At 40.6% G+C, this 17,418-nt stretch overlaps 1 protein-coding gene across 3 annotated transcripts in view; it reads left to right on the top strand.

Annotated features, from left to right (window-relative positions):
• Positions 1–17,418, top strand: part of cep104 (centrosomal protein 104) — a 40,009-nt gene that overhangs the window by 7,406 nt on the left and 15,185 nt on the right. For 2 of the 3 annotated variants that reach the window (XM_085393179.1, XM_085393180.1), the window contains exons 8-13: positions 1,789–1,944; positions 2,095–2,322; positions 3,155–3,370; positions 4,273–4,440; positions 7,054–7,227; positions 13,485–13,661. In XM_085393179.1, coding sequence (XP_085249305.1) covers positions 1,789–1,944; positions 2,095–2,322; positions 3,155–3,370; positions 4,273–4,440; positions 7,054–7,227; positions 13,485–13,661 — 1,119 coding nt within the window. The remainder of the gene's footprint in view (positions 1–1,788; positions 1,945–2,094; positions 2,323–3,154; positions 3,371–4,272; positions 4,441–7,053; positions 7,228–13,484; positions 13,662–17,418) is intronic. The other variant, XM_085393181.1, reaches the window with a different exon arrangement.

The raw sequence follows: 17,418 nt of genomic DNA on the forward strand, positions 1-17,418 counted from the left end.
GCCAAGGTAGTCATCCTGTAAATCCCTTGTCATCACACCCTCAGGATGTCATAGAATGGTTTATGATGTCACATGATATCTGACAAACGCAGGGACATACAAGACGAAGACAAGAGAAGGTTTTGGCTTGCTGTATTTCTTTCACGTTGGACAGTCAAATTATACACTACTCAAAAAACTCATGTGAGATGTCTAAACTGACATGGAGAAGGTAACGAGCTGGGGATGAATGGAGGCCACATTTTTTGATGGGAATGAAAATTATCAACCTACAGATGACTGAATTCAAAGACACCCCTAAAATCAAAGTGAAAAAACATGTGGCGGGCTAGTCCAAATTTCATTGCAGCAGCTAAAAATAGTACTAAATAGGTTGTGTGGTCCCCAACTGCTTGCATGTAAACCTGACAACATCAGGGCATCCTCCTAATGAGACAGCACTTGCTGTCCTTGGAGAACCAGGGCATCACTGAGCTTCTGGACAGCCTTCAGTGCAACTTGGTGGCAGCAGAGGGACCAAAATATAATGTTCCAGTGGTGTTCTATTGAATTTAGGTCAGACAAGTCAATGCTATCAATTCTTTCATGACACTAGGCATTGTTGTACTGCCATCTGTCAACAGACATCTTGGTACTTAATGGCAGTCAGGGTGCCGTTGTCTAGCCTGTAGAAGGCTGTGCGTCCCTTCATGGATATGCCTCCACAGATGGTCACTGATCTACTACCAGACCACTCATGTTGAACGAATGCACACATATATTTATATATCTTAGTTGAATTGAATCGAAACAGTTCAGAGGTCATGAGACTGTTTCAGTTGGCAACAAATTAGCTAATAAATTTGGTTCACTGGAATTTTCTCGTTCACATGTTATGTCTGAGTTTCTGAAGTTGATGTCAATTTTACATCCTGTAAAACCTGTCAGGTGACACTAATAGTTTTGTTTTATCAGTTCCATATTCCATGTTCACTGTTACATGTTCTCTCATATACACAAGAGAACAACACTGGTCATTTTTTAGTGATTTCATTGGGCATCATGTCTGCTGACTCTTCCCTGCTGTGTCCAGGCAGGTCCCTTATCTAATCAAAATGGGGTCATTCTGATAGTGAGACGGTCTCCCACTGTGTGGTACATGTCAGAAAGGTCAGCTTTGTATAAACTGCCCGTCCTGAGCTGCACAAGTTTTTCAGGAGTTCTCGTATGAAAACCATCAAACTGAAGATGCAGATTTTCTGTTTACACTTAGATTTGTAAGTAGATGCAAGTTCAGAGTTCATGAAACTCTTTCAGTTGGCAACAAATTAGCTACTGAATTTAGTTCACTAGAATTTCCTCATTCACATGTTATGTCTGAGTTTCTGAAGTTGATGTCAATTTTACATCCTGTAAAACCTGTCAGGTGACACTCATAGTTTGTTCCAATAAAGAACATGTCAATTAAATAAACAAATAAATAAAGACCCATAGCCTCCTCAACACTAAATGCAAATTCTTTTTAATAATGGCTCATGATTTGAAGTGTAGTAAATCTCTCACCAATAGCGCAGCTTTACAAGATGGAAAATTATAATTTGAGCTATCTCTCCTGACAGCTCAAATTATAATTTAGGAGAAGAAGAAAAAAACAGCACGCAGCAAACAGTACATAGACTTGCAGTCACTAAAGGTACAAATTGACATAAATCTTATCTCGTAAATTGTTCTCATCTGTTCAAGCTTGTAGTGTAGAGTCACAGTGTAGCTGCAGGGCTGCTTTTACCTCCATATTCTTTGCACTTCCAGGTCGGGGAGCGTTTGGCTAGATACGATGTGGAGAAGCGATGTGCGATTGAAAAGGAAGACTATGATCTGGCCAAAAAGAAGAAGGAGCTGATGGAGGAGTACAGGAAGAGTGTGTACCAGCAGCTGGAAGTACACAACCTGCTGGATATGACAATGGTATGTCAACAGCTACTGGTTTGGTAACAGCGAGGTGGGCTGTTATTGTTTTGTAAAAGATGGAGAAAATATGCGGGGGAAATCTTGCATTATTCATGGCTCTTTTTGATCTAAAATGATCTCTGTTATTCTATCTTTCCATGTCACCAGGTCACGAGGGCAGCAGAATCAACCCTGGCCCAGTACTCTCCTCCTGTTCTGTCTTCTTCAGGTCGTTCTTCAGTCTATACCAAGCCTCTTGTATCCACAGACACAATCAGCAAAGGGAAAAATCCAGACATTCATAAAAACCAACAATTAGCTGAAGAATCTATCACATCCAACCTGAGCAGCCAACCTGACACACCTTGTACGCCTGCTGCTGTACTCAAAATCGATGTAAGCATCTTCCTGTATCAAATGTGTTTAGATGTTATAGAAATAATGCATGAAACGTGTCCATCTCAAACATACTTTATAATCAAAACAACAGTTTTTCTAAATAAGCAGTGCTTATTTAGACATGACAATCTTCACTGATTATAAACACAAAGATTTTTTTATTGGTCCAGTTGTGCACATTGTTCTGAATTCCATGAACTCCTGTGTTATTATAAAAAAATATTAATAGGAAAGCACCTTAAGAAAAAGTCTCCTGTGTAGTGTTGAAACCCAGGGCACACAAGGAGATTATGACCAGTGGGGTTCTTTGTGCTTTACTCACCACCTACTAAGACTACCCCTAGTGCAGGTTTAGGTTTCACTATTTAATTAAAAGCGTGCAACAGTTGGCTGACTGCAGCGGCTCCCAACCTGGCCTCAAGGCAGGGCTTTGAGCCTTGCACTAGGCAGCAGTGTGCCAGTTGGCCCAGGGGCACCGGAGACAGTACTCTGCTCGGCTGGCTGGAAGTTTGGCTTGAACAGAGAGGGTTCAATATTCATTGTCATCCTTATGTTGAATGATTGACCTTTTCACTAGATGAATGTTAGTGAGAGTTAGTGAAAGAGCAGAGGTAATCAATTTTTCAAAAGTATTTCTCAGGAGGGAAAATGCAGATCAGCTTTCTCTAAACTTTCCATCTCTAAACTTTCCATCTCTAATTTTGGATGCTGAGACATTAAACAGTATAGCAAAATCAAACCGCCGTAGTAAGAAAATATAATATACATTATATTTTCTTCAGCATGTGGTGTCAATATTTTTTCAGTTTCTGCTTTCTTCTGGTGACAGGTTACCAGTGTGCCTTACGACGAAAGGCCGCTGCCAGCCCTTCAGAGGAAAGATCAGCCACTGGAGGCCACTCAGAGCCCTGCGGAGGAGCACTCCCCGATATCAGAAGTGCAAAGGACTCCACAGAGCACTGAAATGAGTGGAGAACCAGAACCCCTGACAGAGAAGGTGCTGAGAGAGGCTGGTCTTTCAATAGAGGTCTTTGGAGAAAGCCTGGTAAGAAAAGATAAACATATGTGAAACAAACAGCTAGCTAAGCCAACGATAGCTGTTAACTTTGCGCTGTGTTTATATTCCTACATGTCAGGATCTCAGTGGGCCTCTGGGAGTGACTACACTCATAAGCACAATTTCTCTTTGTGTAGCAAAGGCATTGACCTTTTTTTGGCACAAATCAGTTGCTTCTGTTTTCAACAATTTTGGCAAAAAATCATGGGTATTGTCCTTGGGTACATACCGAAATGAACAGAAGTATTTTAAAAAAAGTAATTATTATTGTTATTGTGCTTTTTCTGGTTGTTGTTAAGCCAGTTCCAAGGTCATAGTGGGTGTATGAAGTCAGTTAAAGTCATAGTGTATTTCAAAAACTGAGAAGAAAAACAAACCTAGAGCATTGTGTTATTTTATGTCACTGGAGTACTTTACTTTCTTACTGTCAGTGCAAAAATAAAACCTGTCAGCTTTTAGTATTTAGTCAGTTTTATAAGTAGCCCAGTCAGAAAGATTTCAATGTATATTTGAGAGAAAACCCAACTAACTGTTGGCTTATTTTTAACACTGGATAATGTAAGTACTCTTCGAGTTAAAAAAATAAGTATAATAGGAAAAACAAATTTTGAACTCTTTTGAAAACACTTAAATAGCCTATTTTATACAGATGCTATTAGCACGCTAACTATAATTATAGTTCATCACTGTTCGAATGACCATGCAACAAATAGCTGCCATTTCCTTTTAAAAAGTTGTTTTAAATTAATAAGTGAATGCCTTTGGAGTATTTGCTGCATTTAAATCTCACAGCATATACCACACACTTTTATTTCCACATGCTACAATACCAATGTAACTAATATGTATATTCTCATCCTCTTGGTAAATCTGCTGCCATTCACTCCCAGGTGGCGGGGGTATATTCTAAAACCTGGTGTTACAGAGTGGACGCCCTGCTTTCTGTGTATAAGAAGCTTTTGGAGGTCTCTCCCACCACCCCCAAGGAAGAGCTGAGGAACATGATAAGAGCTGCTGTGTTCCTCGTCAAAAAAGCCCTCTTGGATAAAGTCACATCTGTGAGTCATTTCCTCAAAAGAAATTAATCTTAACATAAAAATAAGCCCAATTAACACATACTACATAGGTTTCAAGCAGTGCTAACCTACATTTTAACATTGTTAAAAATCAGCACCCGCTTATACAGCCACCCCCTGAACAATGTTCCCCCTGTACCATGTGCAGCCTCCCAGAGCTAGCTTCTTTAAACAAATAGTGTTGACAAGGATGGCTTTGTAATCCTTCTGCGTGGAATGGTAAAAATGGATGAAAAAGGCTTGGCTGCAATAATTCCTAGTCACTTTGATGCACAGAATACTCCATTAAGATGTTAACTGGTTAATATACTGCATAGAAATGGGCTTGTTTAATTCACGCTTAACAACCTTGGTTTGTATTAAATATTATTATATCCTGGTTCTGAATCTAACCTTGGGTAGTTGTTGCAGAAATCTTGTAAGAGCAGGTTTATTGATGTAGGGAGAACCTTTCGTTTAAGCTAAAAGATGATACTCCAGTGCCATGTAAGCAATGCCATGAATTTTGCTGTCATTTATAGTGGCTTTACTTCCAATCTTGTCCTGGGCTTTCAGTTTTGTGTGTATCTGTGGGTGTGTATGAGTCCTTCGGCCCAGCCAAACAGAGCAGTGATGCAAGAAAAACACTAGCCAAAATTTGAGGACCCCCCCTCTGATTGACATTTTTTGAGAAAAGTGAAGAACAGAAACACTTTCATAAATTTAAATTCACAAGTTTAATATAGACATACCATCACAATCTAAATTATTTGAGAGACGCAGTAAGGCCAAGGAAATGTCTGTTTCAACAGAAAGGTAAGTGTTCTTTTTTTTTTTTTTTTTAATTAATTGCTAATAGTGATATTTAATAAAAGCAAAATGTGGCACTGTTTCAGGGAAATGCCACAATTTTGTTGTACATGTACAATCACAGTAAAGGACTATTCTATTTTTTTCTATTTTAAACAGGCTTATAAATAAATGGTATAAGATTTATTGCCAAGAAGGATTGTTACAACAAAGACAATTAACCAAACACACATTTGCATACTTTTTGTCCTAAATTTATACACAATTGTGGAATTGAATAAAATGTATATGCTAAATAGACGTTGGCACTCACAGTGCCCAGGCAATATTTATGCAAATTCTAAAAGATCTAATACAATGTTCTAATGTATTTAAAACCAGTTTGTTCAGCTGTGAACAAGGCGAATGGCTAATTTTAGAAACCTGACATCCAAATTAGGCAGATGTAAGCAAATCTTTGCAGAGCTTTTGATAAATAAACATGCAATACTGCTCTTTTCTCTTAGATATGGAGTACCATCACACTTTTTTATTACAATGCAGTGTCACTATAAACAAGTACAGACAAAACCTTTTACTGTATAGTGATTTTATAGAGAAGAGAAAGAGCATTAAAAAAGTCCAAAGTATTTCTGACGATGAAGGGTTGGAATATAAACCAAAGGCTCTTTACTTTTACCTAATCTTGTGAATAGATCACACCCAGTTTTAGCAGAGTTTAGATCCAGTTCAGCTCTCCCAGCTTATGATTGACTAGTTGTTTTTGGAAATGTATCAAAAGCAGACTGTAGTTTTGCAATAGTCAGTGGCATAATAATTTTTTTAAAAACTCTATAAGCATGGTAGTTTATGCATACTAGCTCTGCTGCTATAGGTAGCAGAGATAGTATATGGCATAAACAGAAGAGGTATATAAGACTGGATCCCTGTGGAACACCTATAGTAAGAAAAAATGGACTAACCTGAAAAATCTGAAGACTCCTTTCAGAGTTCTATGAGAAAGACTGCCATAAAAACAACTTTTCATGTAAACTGACTGAGCATAACTTTTCAATCAGAATGCCATGATCTACTGAATGAAATGTTAACTGTACGAAAAGTGTAGCACAATACTGATGGTTATTAAGGTTCGTTGTACTGTGGCATGATTTAAATTCTGACTGTTCTGATGTTAAAATTCAGGTACAGTCACAGTTCACTTATAAAGGAATCTAAGGGCTTTTGATAAGCAGGGCATTTTTGAGATGGGATGCCGATTATTTAGGCCATTAGGGTCGACTTTTTTGTGTAATGGTAGGACCTGTGTTGCGCATCAGATTTTTTTTTATTTTAGCTGTTGCAAGGGATAAATTACAAATGTATGAGCAGCGATTAGGTCTTCAAGTACATACACTAGTGCAAAATGCATAACTTTTATTACTTTTAAAATGTCAATCATACTGACTATTTATTAATTTAACATATAAATCTGATCAAAATTTACTTTAAATTTAATTTAATCTTCCACTACCTTTACTCTGCTTAATTTGGAATATTTTTTCTTTTACAGCCTTAATTTGCGGCTTTTCTTCTTCTTTATGAGGATTTTAGCATCAGTGTCTCTCTCAGACCTCTTTAACATATTTTTAAAAAACAAAAAGAGAAAAGATATCAAACATAGATGTTAATAACTGTGTCTGCTCATTAATTGGTGGGAGGCGGTAGGTCCATACAGAGATATATGAGTACATATGGTGCTACCATTGTAGTAAGATTTTAGAAAGAGCACCAAGTTTTAAGTTTCATTACAAAAGGATCTTGCTTTAGGTTCTACATGCCTCGCTGAAGCTGCTGCGGCTAATGCTAAGCCAGCTGATCCCAGGTGTAGGGCTGGGCCGAGCTGAGGTGACCCACTGCTTGGAGCAGACCTTTCCTAATCTGCTTGCCAGGACCGGAGACTCCACTACTCGCGTTCGGGCCACAGTTTCTGCCTTCATACAGGTATTGTACAGTTAGACCCAACACTATTCATCAACCTTTCGGTCTTTTGTGTCACCCTGCTCTCTCCCATCTTCTTTTTATTGTGTGTTTGCTAAGTGAAAACCTTTATTTATGATATGTTAGAAAAACCAACTGACCTATGATTCATTCAAACAAAAAAGTCACCTAACTCACAGGATGAACTGGTGAACTTGGAGAAAAAAGAATGCCAGCAGTAACAACCTTTGGCATGCATAGTTTTACACAGTTTTTACACCAGAGGAATGCCCTATTCTTGTCTGGTATGACATTGTAGCTGCTCAACAGTGAAGCTAGAAGTTACACAGAGATTTCTACAGATTCTCAGAATCTTTTGATGAGTCATCTCACATTATTCCCATGCTTGTGTTGTTGGTAGGTTACTGGTAAATTCCAAGTTTTGCTTTGATATCCAACCAAACAACAATGGTAGAGTGAGCCAGCACTAAAATATACTGCAGTAGGATTAGCATGTGGGTGTGTTGAAACGTCACATCTTGAGTTAGGTCATGCTTTTTCCATTTATAATTACGGTACATAAAGAAAATATGGCAGTCTAATGTTATAGCTGGGATTTGTTAAAGCTAAACAGCTTTCCCTGTTGAGTACTAAATTTCCCACACAATGACACAATGGTAAAAATCTTTGCTTATTTCTCATTTAGGCAGCCACCATGAGTCTGCATTCAAAGTTATTTTCAAATTAGTATTAATAAATACTACACTATAATCAAAGACACCGAAGAGTTCCAACATGTGCAAAATTCAATCCAACTTTCCTCCCAGTGCTCCTCCAAAAAGTATTACTTTTGTGTGATGCCTCTGTATATCTGGATTGAGGCACCATTTTTAGCACAATATGCTGTTTCATCTCCCTAAAACTGGATTGGTTGTTGCAAAGTATAATATTTTCTGTTCTTTGTGCATAAACATCCAAGGTCCTTATTCCAGTGTAAAAATGAACAAATGATGTTTTCTTAGAATGTCACTTTAAAGTTGGGGCTAAATACTGGTAAATATATCAAAATGCTTCTTAAAATAATTATTAGTTATCCCCTTAAGTAGAAATACTATTAGGAGTGTGGAAGATGACTTCTATGAAACTTAAACTGAGGAGAAAAAAAGGAAGGGCAAAGTGGTAAAACATCATAGCAACACTTAGAATCAGAATCAGAATCAGAATCAGAATGGGTTTATTGCCAGATGTTGAGGTTTACAACATTAGGAAATTGCTGCGGTGCTTCAGTGCAGACAATAAGAATTAAAGTGCTATGTAGAAAGAAAGATATGTGCATGAGATATACATGAGATATATACATGAGAATAAGAATTATGAGTGCTACGTAGAAAGATATATACATGAGTGCAGGTGGTGATCAGTGCCAAACATGAAATGATGCAGTGACACAGCGTAGGGTCATGTGTTAGTGGCGGGGACAATCATGTGGTTATTGTTCATGTGTCCAACAGCAGAGGGGAAGAAACTGTTCTTGTGGCGAGAGGTTCTGGTGCGAATGGACCGGAGCCTCCTGCCTGAGGGGAGCAGGTCAAACAGACTGTGTCCAGGGTGAGAAGGGTCAGCTGAGATCCGGGCTGCACGCCGCAGTGTCCTGGAGGTGTACAGGTCCTGCAGAGATGGGAGTCTGCAGCCAATCACCTTCTCAGCAGAGCGCACAACACGCTGCAGTCTCTGTTTGTCCCTGATAGTGGCTCCAGCGTACCACACGGTGATGGAGGAGGTGAGGATGGACTCGATGATTGCAGTGTAGAATTGCATCATCGTCCGTGTTGGCAGGTTGAATTTCTTCAGCTGCCTCAGGAAGTACATCCTCTGCTGGGCTTTCTTGATGACGGAGGTGATGGTGGGCTCCCACTTCAGGTCCTGGGTGATGGTGGTACCCAGGAAGCGGAATGAGTCCACAGAGGTGATGGGGGTGTCAGTCAGGATGATGGGGGGGAGTGGGGCTGTGTGCTTCCTGAAGTCCACAATAATCTCCACTGTCTTCTGGGCATTCAGCACCAGGTTGTTGTGGCTGCACCAAGACACCAGACGTTCAACCTCCCTCCTGTAGGCAGACTCGTCCCCGTCCGAGATGAGCCCAATGACGGTGGTGTCATCTGCGAACTTGATTAGCTTGACAGACTGGTGGGTGGAGGTGCAGCAGTTGGTGTACAGGGAGAAGAGCAGAGGAGAAAGAACACAGCCCTGAGGGGAGCCGGTGCTGATGGTCCGGGAGTCCGAGACATTCTTTCCCAGCCTCACGTGCTGCTTCCTGTCCGTCAGGAAGTCAGTGATCCACCGGCAGATGGGATCAGGCACATTCATCTGGGAAAGCTTGCCTCGGAGATGGTCTGGAAGGATGGTGTTGAAGGCAGAGCTGAAGTCCACAAACAGGATCCTGGCGTAGGTTCCTGGGGAGTCCAGATGCTGCAGGATGAAGTGTAGGGCCATGTTGATGGCGTCGTCTACAGACCTGTTGGCTCTATATGCAAACTGCAGGGGGTCCAGGAGGGGGGCCGTGAGGGTCTTGAGATGGGAGAGAACTAGGCGCTCAAATGACTTCATGACCACAGATGTCAGAGCCACGGATCTGTAGTCATTTAGTCCAGTGATCCTAGGTTTCTTGGGGACAGGGATTATGGTAGAGGACTTGAAGCAGGCAGGCACGTGACATGCCTGCAGTGAGGAGTTGAAGATGCCAGAAAACACTGGGGCCAGCTCGTTTGCACAGTGTCTGAGGGTGGCAGGAGACACACCGTCTGGGCCGGGAGCTTTCCGAGCATTCAGACTCCTAAACTGCTTCCTCACATCTGCTTCATGAATATGAAGAGTTGTGGTCGGAGGAGGTGGTGTGAAATCCTCTTTTGTGTGGGGTGAGGGGGCGGGTGTTGCAGGTGAACAGTTTGAAGGTGGTGATGGCTCTATGGAGGGGGGAGAGGTGGGGGAATGAGTGTCCAAAGTGCCTCTATTGTTGGGGTCGTTGGAGGTGTGAAGGCTGCCTGATGGCTCGTCAAAACGGCAGTAGAAGTTGTTAAGGGTGTTGGCTAAGAGCAAGTCATCAGTGGAGTGGGGGGTTTTAGGCTTGTAGTTTGTAATATTCCTAAAACCTTTCCACACAGAGGCCGAGTCATTCTCTGAGATCTGCTGCTGCATCTTCTCAGAGTGCTGATGTTTGGCAATGTCCACTTCTTTAGTGAACCTGTACTTGGCCTCTTTGTAGCAGTCCCTGTCTCCGCTTCTGAACGCCTTACTCTTTTCCAGCCACAGCTTTTTGAGTTTAGGAGTAAACCAGGGTTTGTCATTGTTATAACTCACCCTGGTGCGTGATGGCACAATGCTGTCCTCACAGAAGTGGATATAGGAGGTGACAGTGTCCGTAAACTCGTCCAAGCTGTTAGAAGCAGCCTTCATTGTGTCCCAGTCTGTAGACTCCAAACACGTGCGAAGCTCCTCCACAGCCTCGTTGCTCCACAGTTTTTTAGTCCTCACGACAGGTTTGGAGAGCTTCAGCCTCTGTCTGTACGCGGGGATTAGGTGGATCATGACGTGGTCAGAAAGTCCGAGTGAAGCGCGGGGCACCGCGCGATAGGCCCCGCTGATCGTACTGTAACAGTGGTCCAATGTCCTCTCCTCTCTGGTCGGGCATTTAATATGCTGCTTATATTTTGGAAGCTCATGGCTCAGATTGGCTTTGTTAAAGTCCCCAAGAGCAATGATGAGAGAGTCCGGGAATGTCCGCTCCGTGTGGAGAATCTGCTCCGCGAGTGCGCACTGAGCTGCCTGCGCATCTGCGTCTGGCGGGATGTAAACAGCGGCCAGGATGAATGAAGCAAACTCCCGCGGAGAATAAAACGGTTTGCAGTGAATAAAAAGATATTCCAGAGAGGGAGAGCAGTGCTGAGCAATCACTGTTACATCTGTGCACCAGCCACTATTGATGTAGAAGCAGACACCTCCACCTTTGGTTTTACCGGAGAGAGCGGCCTGCCGGTCCGCGCGCAGCAGATGAAAGCCCTAGTTAGTCCAGTTAATTTTTCTAAGCATTGAAAACTCCAGCCATGACTAATCTGTCCAATATTTCTAAAGGCATTCATAAAAAGAAGACAATGGACAAAGCAGTTTCATGCATAATTAATGTAAGGTGTGGTGACTGATTGTGGACTTGAAGCATGCACTACGTAGCACGCAGGACAACATTCCTTCTTACAGGTTCTTTGTAGCTCCTGGCTTGGCTTTGAGATGCAAGCTGTGCATTTAGTTTTTGCTTTGTTTGTTTATAAACCCGGTTGATGTAGACATGGATGGAGAGACCTGAACTATTCATGTAGTGATGATTTGACATTAACGTATAAACTTGCATCACGTAATATTAGTGGTCAGGAAATGAGTAGAAACTACTAAGCTCCGTGTGTACACGTCAGCAGTGCTTAAACACTACAAAAAGAAAGAAGACATACTCTTAAAATGCTGAATGGCATTGAGTTAGTGAAACGCTTCGGCTCTTACATGCTGTAACTTTAAGTGTTAAAGTGATTATTGCAAGACTAAGGAATGGAAACAGTGATGCAGTGATAAATCAGGTGTGTCTGATGGCAGCACTGTTCAGGGAAAGTATTGCAGTGTTTTCACAGGTTCATTATTAAACTGATTAATTGCTAAATATACTTAGTGCACATGCACTGACATGTAAATCGACAACCGTTAAGATAGGTCTGTGTGCTCAAATGGAGGCTAAACGATCGCTTACAAGTTATATTTAAAAGAGATCTCCATGACATTAAATCACTCTTATAACTAGACCACATCTGAAGCGAGTAAATTCTCTGGTTAGCTCACGGTTAGCTTTTTCTAATTGTACTGTCATGAACATTTAAATTAGGCCTGTAAAGTCTGAATAATCTATCTCTTGTTTATTTATTTATTTATTGCTTTTTTGTTCATTTTTTCTGAGCAGTGCATGGTCTGAGCTTTTGGTAACTTTGCTGGGAATATTGTGGCATTGTATTAACACACCCGAATGCTCCAGATCAACAAACCACAAAAATATCTGGCTTTATCGAGGTGCTCACACTTTCTGATGATGATGTTAATCAATTAGTCATTAAATGCCTTTGATTAGCAGCACCGGACACTTAGCTTCTTGCTATGGAAGCAGCAAGAGTGTATTTTTCGCAAGAGTGCATAGAGTCTTGTAAATCACCCACTGAATGAAAGCAAGTATTACTGGTTGAAGAAAACTTGCTTTCTTTTAGGTGCTAGAAAGAGTTACTTGCAAATGCAAAGCAATCTTTGGCAAATTTGAATCTGTGCAAAGCAGTCAATTATAAATAAATTTAATTATGGGGAGTTTTGCATTTTAGATAGCTAGAAACAGAAGGCGAGTAAGGAAGTGTCTTGAGGTGTTGCAACAAACTGCACAACCTTCAGACAGGCCCCAGACGCTGAAGTCACCACTTGTGTGATTTCATTACCAAAGTGGAGTGGTATAGGTAGGTATAATTTGTGCTCTGTACTGGTGCAAGATAACAAACAAGATAACAAAACATAATGCAGCACAATAATCATTTGATGTCAGTTATTCTGTTTTAACTGTAATTCAACTATGAAATTCTCTTTATTGCACAAGCACGCTTTCATTTGGACTTTTGGGTTGAAAGAAGAAAATGTTTCTTGGCTGCTGGATGGACAGATGACGTACACTGTATATTTGTGTATTTGGTTAGTCAAATTCGTTCCTGTGTGCTCATGGATGGGCGTGTGTTGAGTAAGAAAGGGTGGGTGCCCTTTCGCTCAGTAGCTCGCAGACTTAAGCTCGCAGCCCCTCTTCTGCTGGATTGTGTTCAGAGCTTGACTCAGGGACTGATTGAATCGTTCTTTGTGTGTCGAGGGCCAGTTGCACACTTCTTTTCTGCGTGTCTTCCTATATTTCCGACATACATTCCACTCACCTGATGTGGTTAAAACAATGACAGGGTTTTCTAAGACCCTTCTTCAGTTTTACTCCGATTGTCAGCTTGTATTTTCTGTCACGACTTGTGCCTATGCCAGAGGCCAATGTTGAATGACAAATTACCGTGTGCAGCATCACAAGCATACACTGTAATTTGTTTGAGGTACATAGCACTTGCATTACTTCTGTACTACAAGTCTACAAGACTTGCAGGTGCAAGTCTACAAATACATTGCGTGATTTACGCCCCCTTAAAACTTGCTGTCTATTTCTCTTGTCCCTCATGTAGGAAATTGCTGTTCTGAAGGATGTCAGGGCCCTGCAGATGATCCCTGGTGAGCTGGTGAAACCCTTCAAATCCAACTTTCCCTCTCGCCTGGCTGAGAGTCGGGCTGAGCTACTCGAGAAACTGCTCATTGAACTTGGTACAGAAAACTCTGGCTTCACCCTGGAAAATGTTATGACGGTAAACAACCTGAACCATAATAAATATGTTTGGTGTGATAATTATGTCACTTATAAATATGAATGTACTAATGTGTTTTCTTTGGGTGTGCAATTAAATAAAGCCTACTAGGTCAAGTAGGACAAACTTTGTTTAAATAATTAAACATTTCAAAAGCTCAAATAAAAAGATACACATTCACAGATAAATAATTAAACAATTGACTGCCGTTTTTCTTTAAGGCAGTGTTTCAATTCATAGTTAATTCCTTTCTGGAAAGAGCAATTACAGCATGATATGTACTATATAAACTATATAAAATATGGAAATCTGTGTCATTCCACTTCAAAGTAGAAAAGGATAAGGAAAGATCCTATAAGCTGACTTTCTGTTAAATTTGGGTCAGTAGTTATGGTGCGACTTTACAGAAAAGCAGCAGTCCCTCCCAGGCCTTCTGTGGCCATTCATTTACGTAAACAGGCCCTCAGTAATGTCCAGTCAGCTGAGTCAATGTTGTCACTGCTGGCACCCTCTTTAACGTCTCCTGCACTCCTTTGGTTTCCAGCAGTGACCTAATATCTATGTGCAAACTATCCAACTGTTAAACTGAAGCAGGCCAACAAACTGTCTCGTACTCCTCTCCGAAACCTTTTTGAGAACCAGTACATGTAATGCTGCTGGCTTTAGTCATTTGTTCAGACATGCGTCACTTTCAAATTAATGTTACTCTCAATTTTATTAACTTATTCTGGCAACAGTAAAAGAAAAAGCCACAGTCTTGCAGTATTACAGTATGTGCTGTTCGGTAGATTGACAGTATGTCTAGGGACACATATGACATGAGGTCAGTTTTATTAATTTAGCTAAAGGATTTCTGTTGAGGAAAACTCCGAATATGAACAAGGTATTTAGTGATTTCGTTTTTCTGTGTGCACCTCGTGGTAAAGGCTCACAAACTGTGCAAAAACTGCAGAATTTGTGATGTACGCGTACCACCGCCGGTGCTGAAATGTGAAAATTTCTTAATGTTCAGATGTATGTCCACTGTGCAGTTTAACATAGTGTTTTATCATATTGGACCAGCTTTGAGGCTGAGATTAGAGATTACATCAAGACACTTATGGCAGGTGTCTCATTCCAAAAGTTTTTTTCTTCCCTCGTGTCATTATTATCATGTTTCTCCAAGACATCCTGGTCTTTTAAATTAGCTGAGCGAGTCAAAATACGAGAGAGAAAAGCATGCCTGTAATCTGGTGCTTTTCCAACCAGTGTGTGAACTCAGATATGAAGTAAACCTCTTGGATTCATGGAAAGGATTTCATGAATCTGTTAAAAATGTGCGTAATTTTTAACCACTCCTACTTTACCCCCCCCCCCCCCCCCCCGCGCACCGCCCCGTCCCACTCCCAATTCAACTCTAGTCTTGAGCAAATTGTTAGGTTTGTCCTCTGAGTTTCTCCGCCTATTGAAGCCAAAGCCACATAGGTGGAACTGCACGGACTGTGTTTGCATGCTTGGGCATGCTTGCATAGCTCCTAACCCTTTTTTGTATTGACTGCCACATGTGTTTGCTTGGAAAATATTTTCTGCCTGAATTGAGATGTAACAGGACCGCTGCGCTTCTTTCCTGACTGTCACACTTTCTGCTTTCATGTAAAACACGAGCAGACAGCATGTTTAAACTGAAAGTCAATGAGAAATTTATGAATTGCCAGTTATTTTTATTACTTAGTTGCCTTGTCCCTGATGTTTCCCTTCAATATCCCTTAATCCACCTTGCTAATCAGATTTGGAGCTATTTTACCCGCAGACTTCTTCTTGTTAACATCGGGCACTTTTAACAAACCATCATCAGAGAAATTGCAACAGAGGTGTTAATATTTCTCACGGTGAAGACAGAAAAATAGAAATGGTTTGGTTTAGTTTCAGTCTGATACATAACAATAAGTAATGCAACTTTCTTTTTGAAAGAATAGAGTGTTCAGGCTGGCTGCTTGAATTATCCCTGTTGCGCAAACACAGAACTGCTACACTCTTCCTGAGGGTACAAAAGCAATCATGACAAACCACAAAGCTGAGCCCGTATCATCATTGTGGTGACTGCGCATGTGAGCGTTCCTTGCAGTACTGTACTTTCCCATGTTATCGTATTTCTGTCACACTTAGGGAGAAAGATCTGAATGATACTGCAAAACATACATAGCTTATCTATGTTCATTTGATTTGCTCTAGCAGCTAGGTAAGTTACTGAATTGACTGAATCTGGCAGATGAAGCACCTAAAATGTTTTTTCCCTTTTAAAAGACACGAGCACAAGTGCTCAATTCACATGAAGGATGAACTGATGACAGTTGAATATCAAGGTCATTTTCAGTTGGAAAAAGCCCAGATACTGATTATGACAGACTTTGAAGTGATAAGGTTTTACATGCAAAAGGTCAACTTCACTGTTGTAGTAGTTCAGAATACTTTTTAAGGCCACAGCTCAGGAGCAAAGAAAACTCCATCCTCATTCATGGAAGTTTTTCAATTCTGTTACATCAGTACAGCGTAAAATGTGAGATTTAATGAAATCTGGTCAAATGAAATTTACTTGATTGGTATACATTCAGTTCATACTAAGCACATTTTCCATAATGAGTAATTATTTGAAAAAATACATATTTGACTATGTATATTTCAGTAGCATTTTACTCAGAATTTCATTTCAAGTTTATTGAGCGTGAAGAGTCATTTTTTGGAATGTGAGCATATTTCACAAAACTTACAAACATGTTTAATCCCCACATATTATTTCCATTCAAAGCCTTCCATACATGTTACTGTTAACCACACCTTCACGTGTTCACGGCCCTTAGATAGTAATTCTAGTTTATCGTGTCTTTGGGCTCCTGTGACTGTCCCCCTCGACAGCTCAGCTACGGTTTAGCTAACATATTTCCGTTTTTTTCCACTGTTACTAGGGTGATCTACTCTGAGGTGGAAGCCAGAGTGAAAAAGGGGTTGGAAGATACAACAGAGAATAATGGCATGCTGTCCCTGAGCCAGTTGAGCGAGGGATGGGTGGCCTTTGTACACACTTTACTTCTCAATGTTAATGTCCTCCACTGGCAGGATGGCCTTTCTATCATCCCTCTCTTCACAGCAATTATGCTGGATAATAAGTTCATTTTATATTATGAGTGTCACTCCTCTGAAAGGACTCTCAACAACGTTGTACATGAAGCTAAACTGGGCATAAATCGGATACTGTAGAGTGTAAGTAAATATGGATGTAGCTTAACACATCCGTGGCCTTTCTAAGAAAGACAAATGGTGTGTATCTCCTGAGGTGGCTTTCAAATGCAAAAAATGACGGAATCTGTTGCAGATATCGATCGAACAAGTTCTCTTTAGTTTGTTAAATGGGGTGGTTTTCCAAATCAGATGAGTTTTTCATTTATTAATTTTTTTGTGAATACATTTAGATATCATTTAGAAGTATGTGTTCCAGTATAAAGGTTTAATGGTAGAAGGAAAGGGGTAATGCACAGTCTTTTTTGGTTCTTAGATGTAATATCTTCCCAAAGAAATCAGGTTTGAAACAGTTAACAAGGTAAGCTTGTAGAAGGTCAGTAATCAGATTTTAAATGATTTTCTCTTAGCCCAGGTCTGTCTGTTCATCCATCCATCCATCCACTGTCTTCCGCACTTCCAAATATGCAAACACTGTCCTGTAGTGTTTTGCATGTAGACTGTATACAAAAGATGGATGTAGCCACAGTGACAACACACTGTT

This window comes from Rhamphochromis longiceps, linkage group LG20 (genome assembly GCF_057381845.1).
Source record: "Rhamphochromis longiceps isolate RC_006_pf linkage group LG20, R_longiceps_female_GT1.1, whole genome shotgun sequence".
NCBI classification, from domain to species: Eukaryota; Metazoa; Chordata; class Actinopteri; order Cichliformes; family Cichlidae; genus Rhamphochromis; species Rhamphochromis longiceps.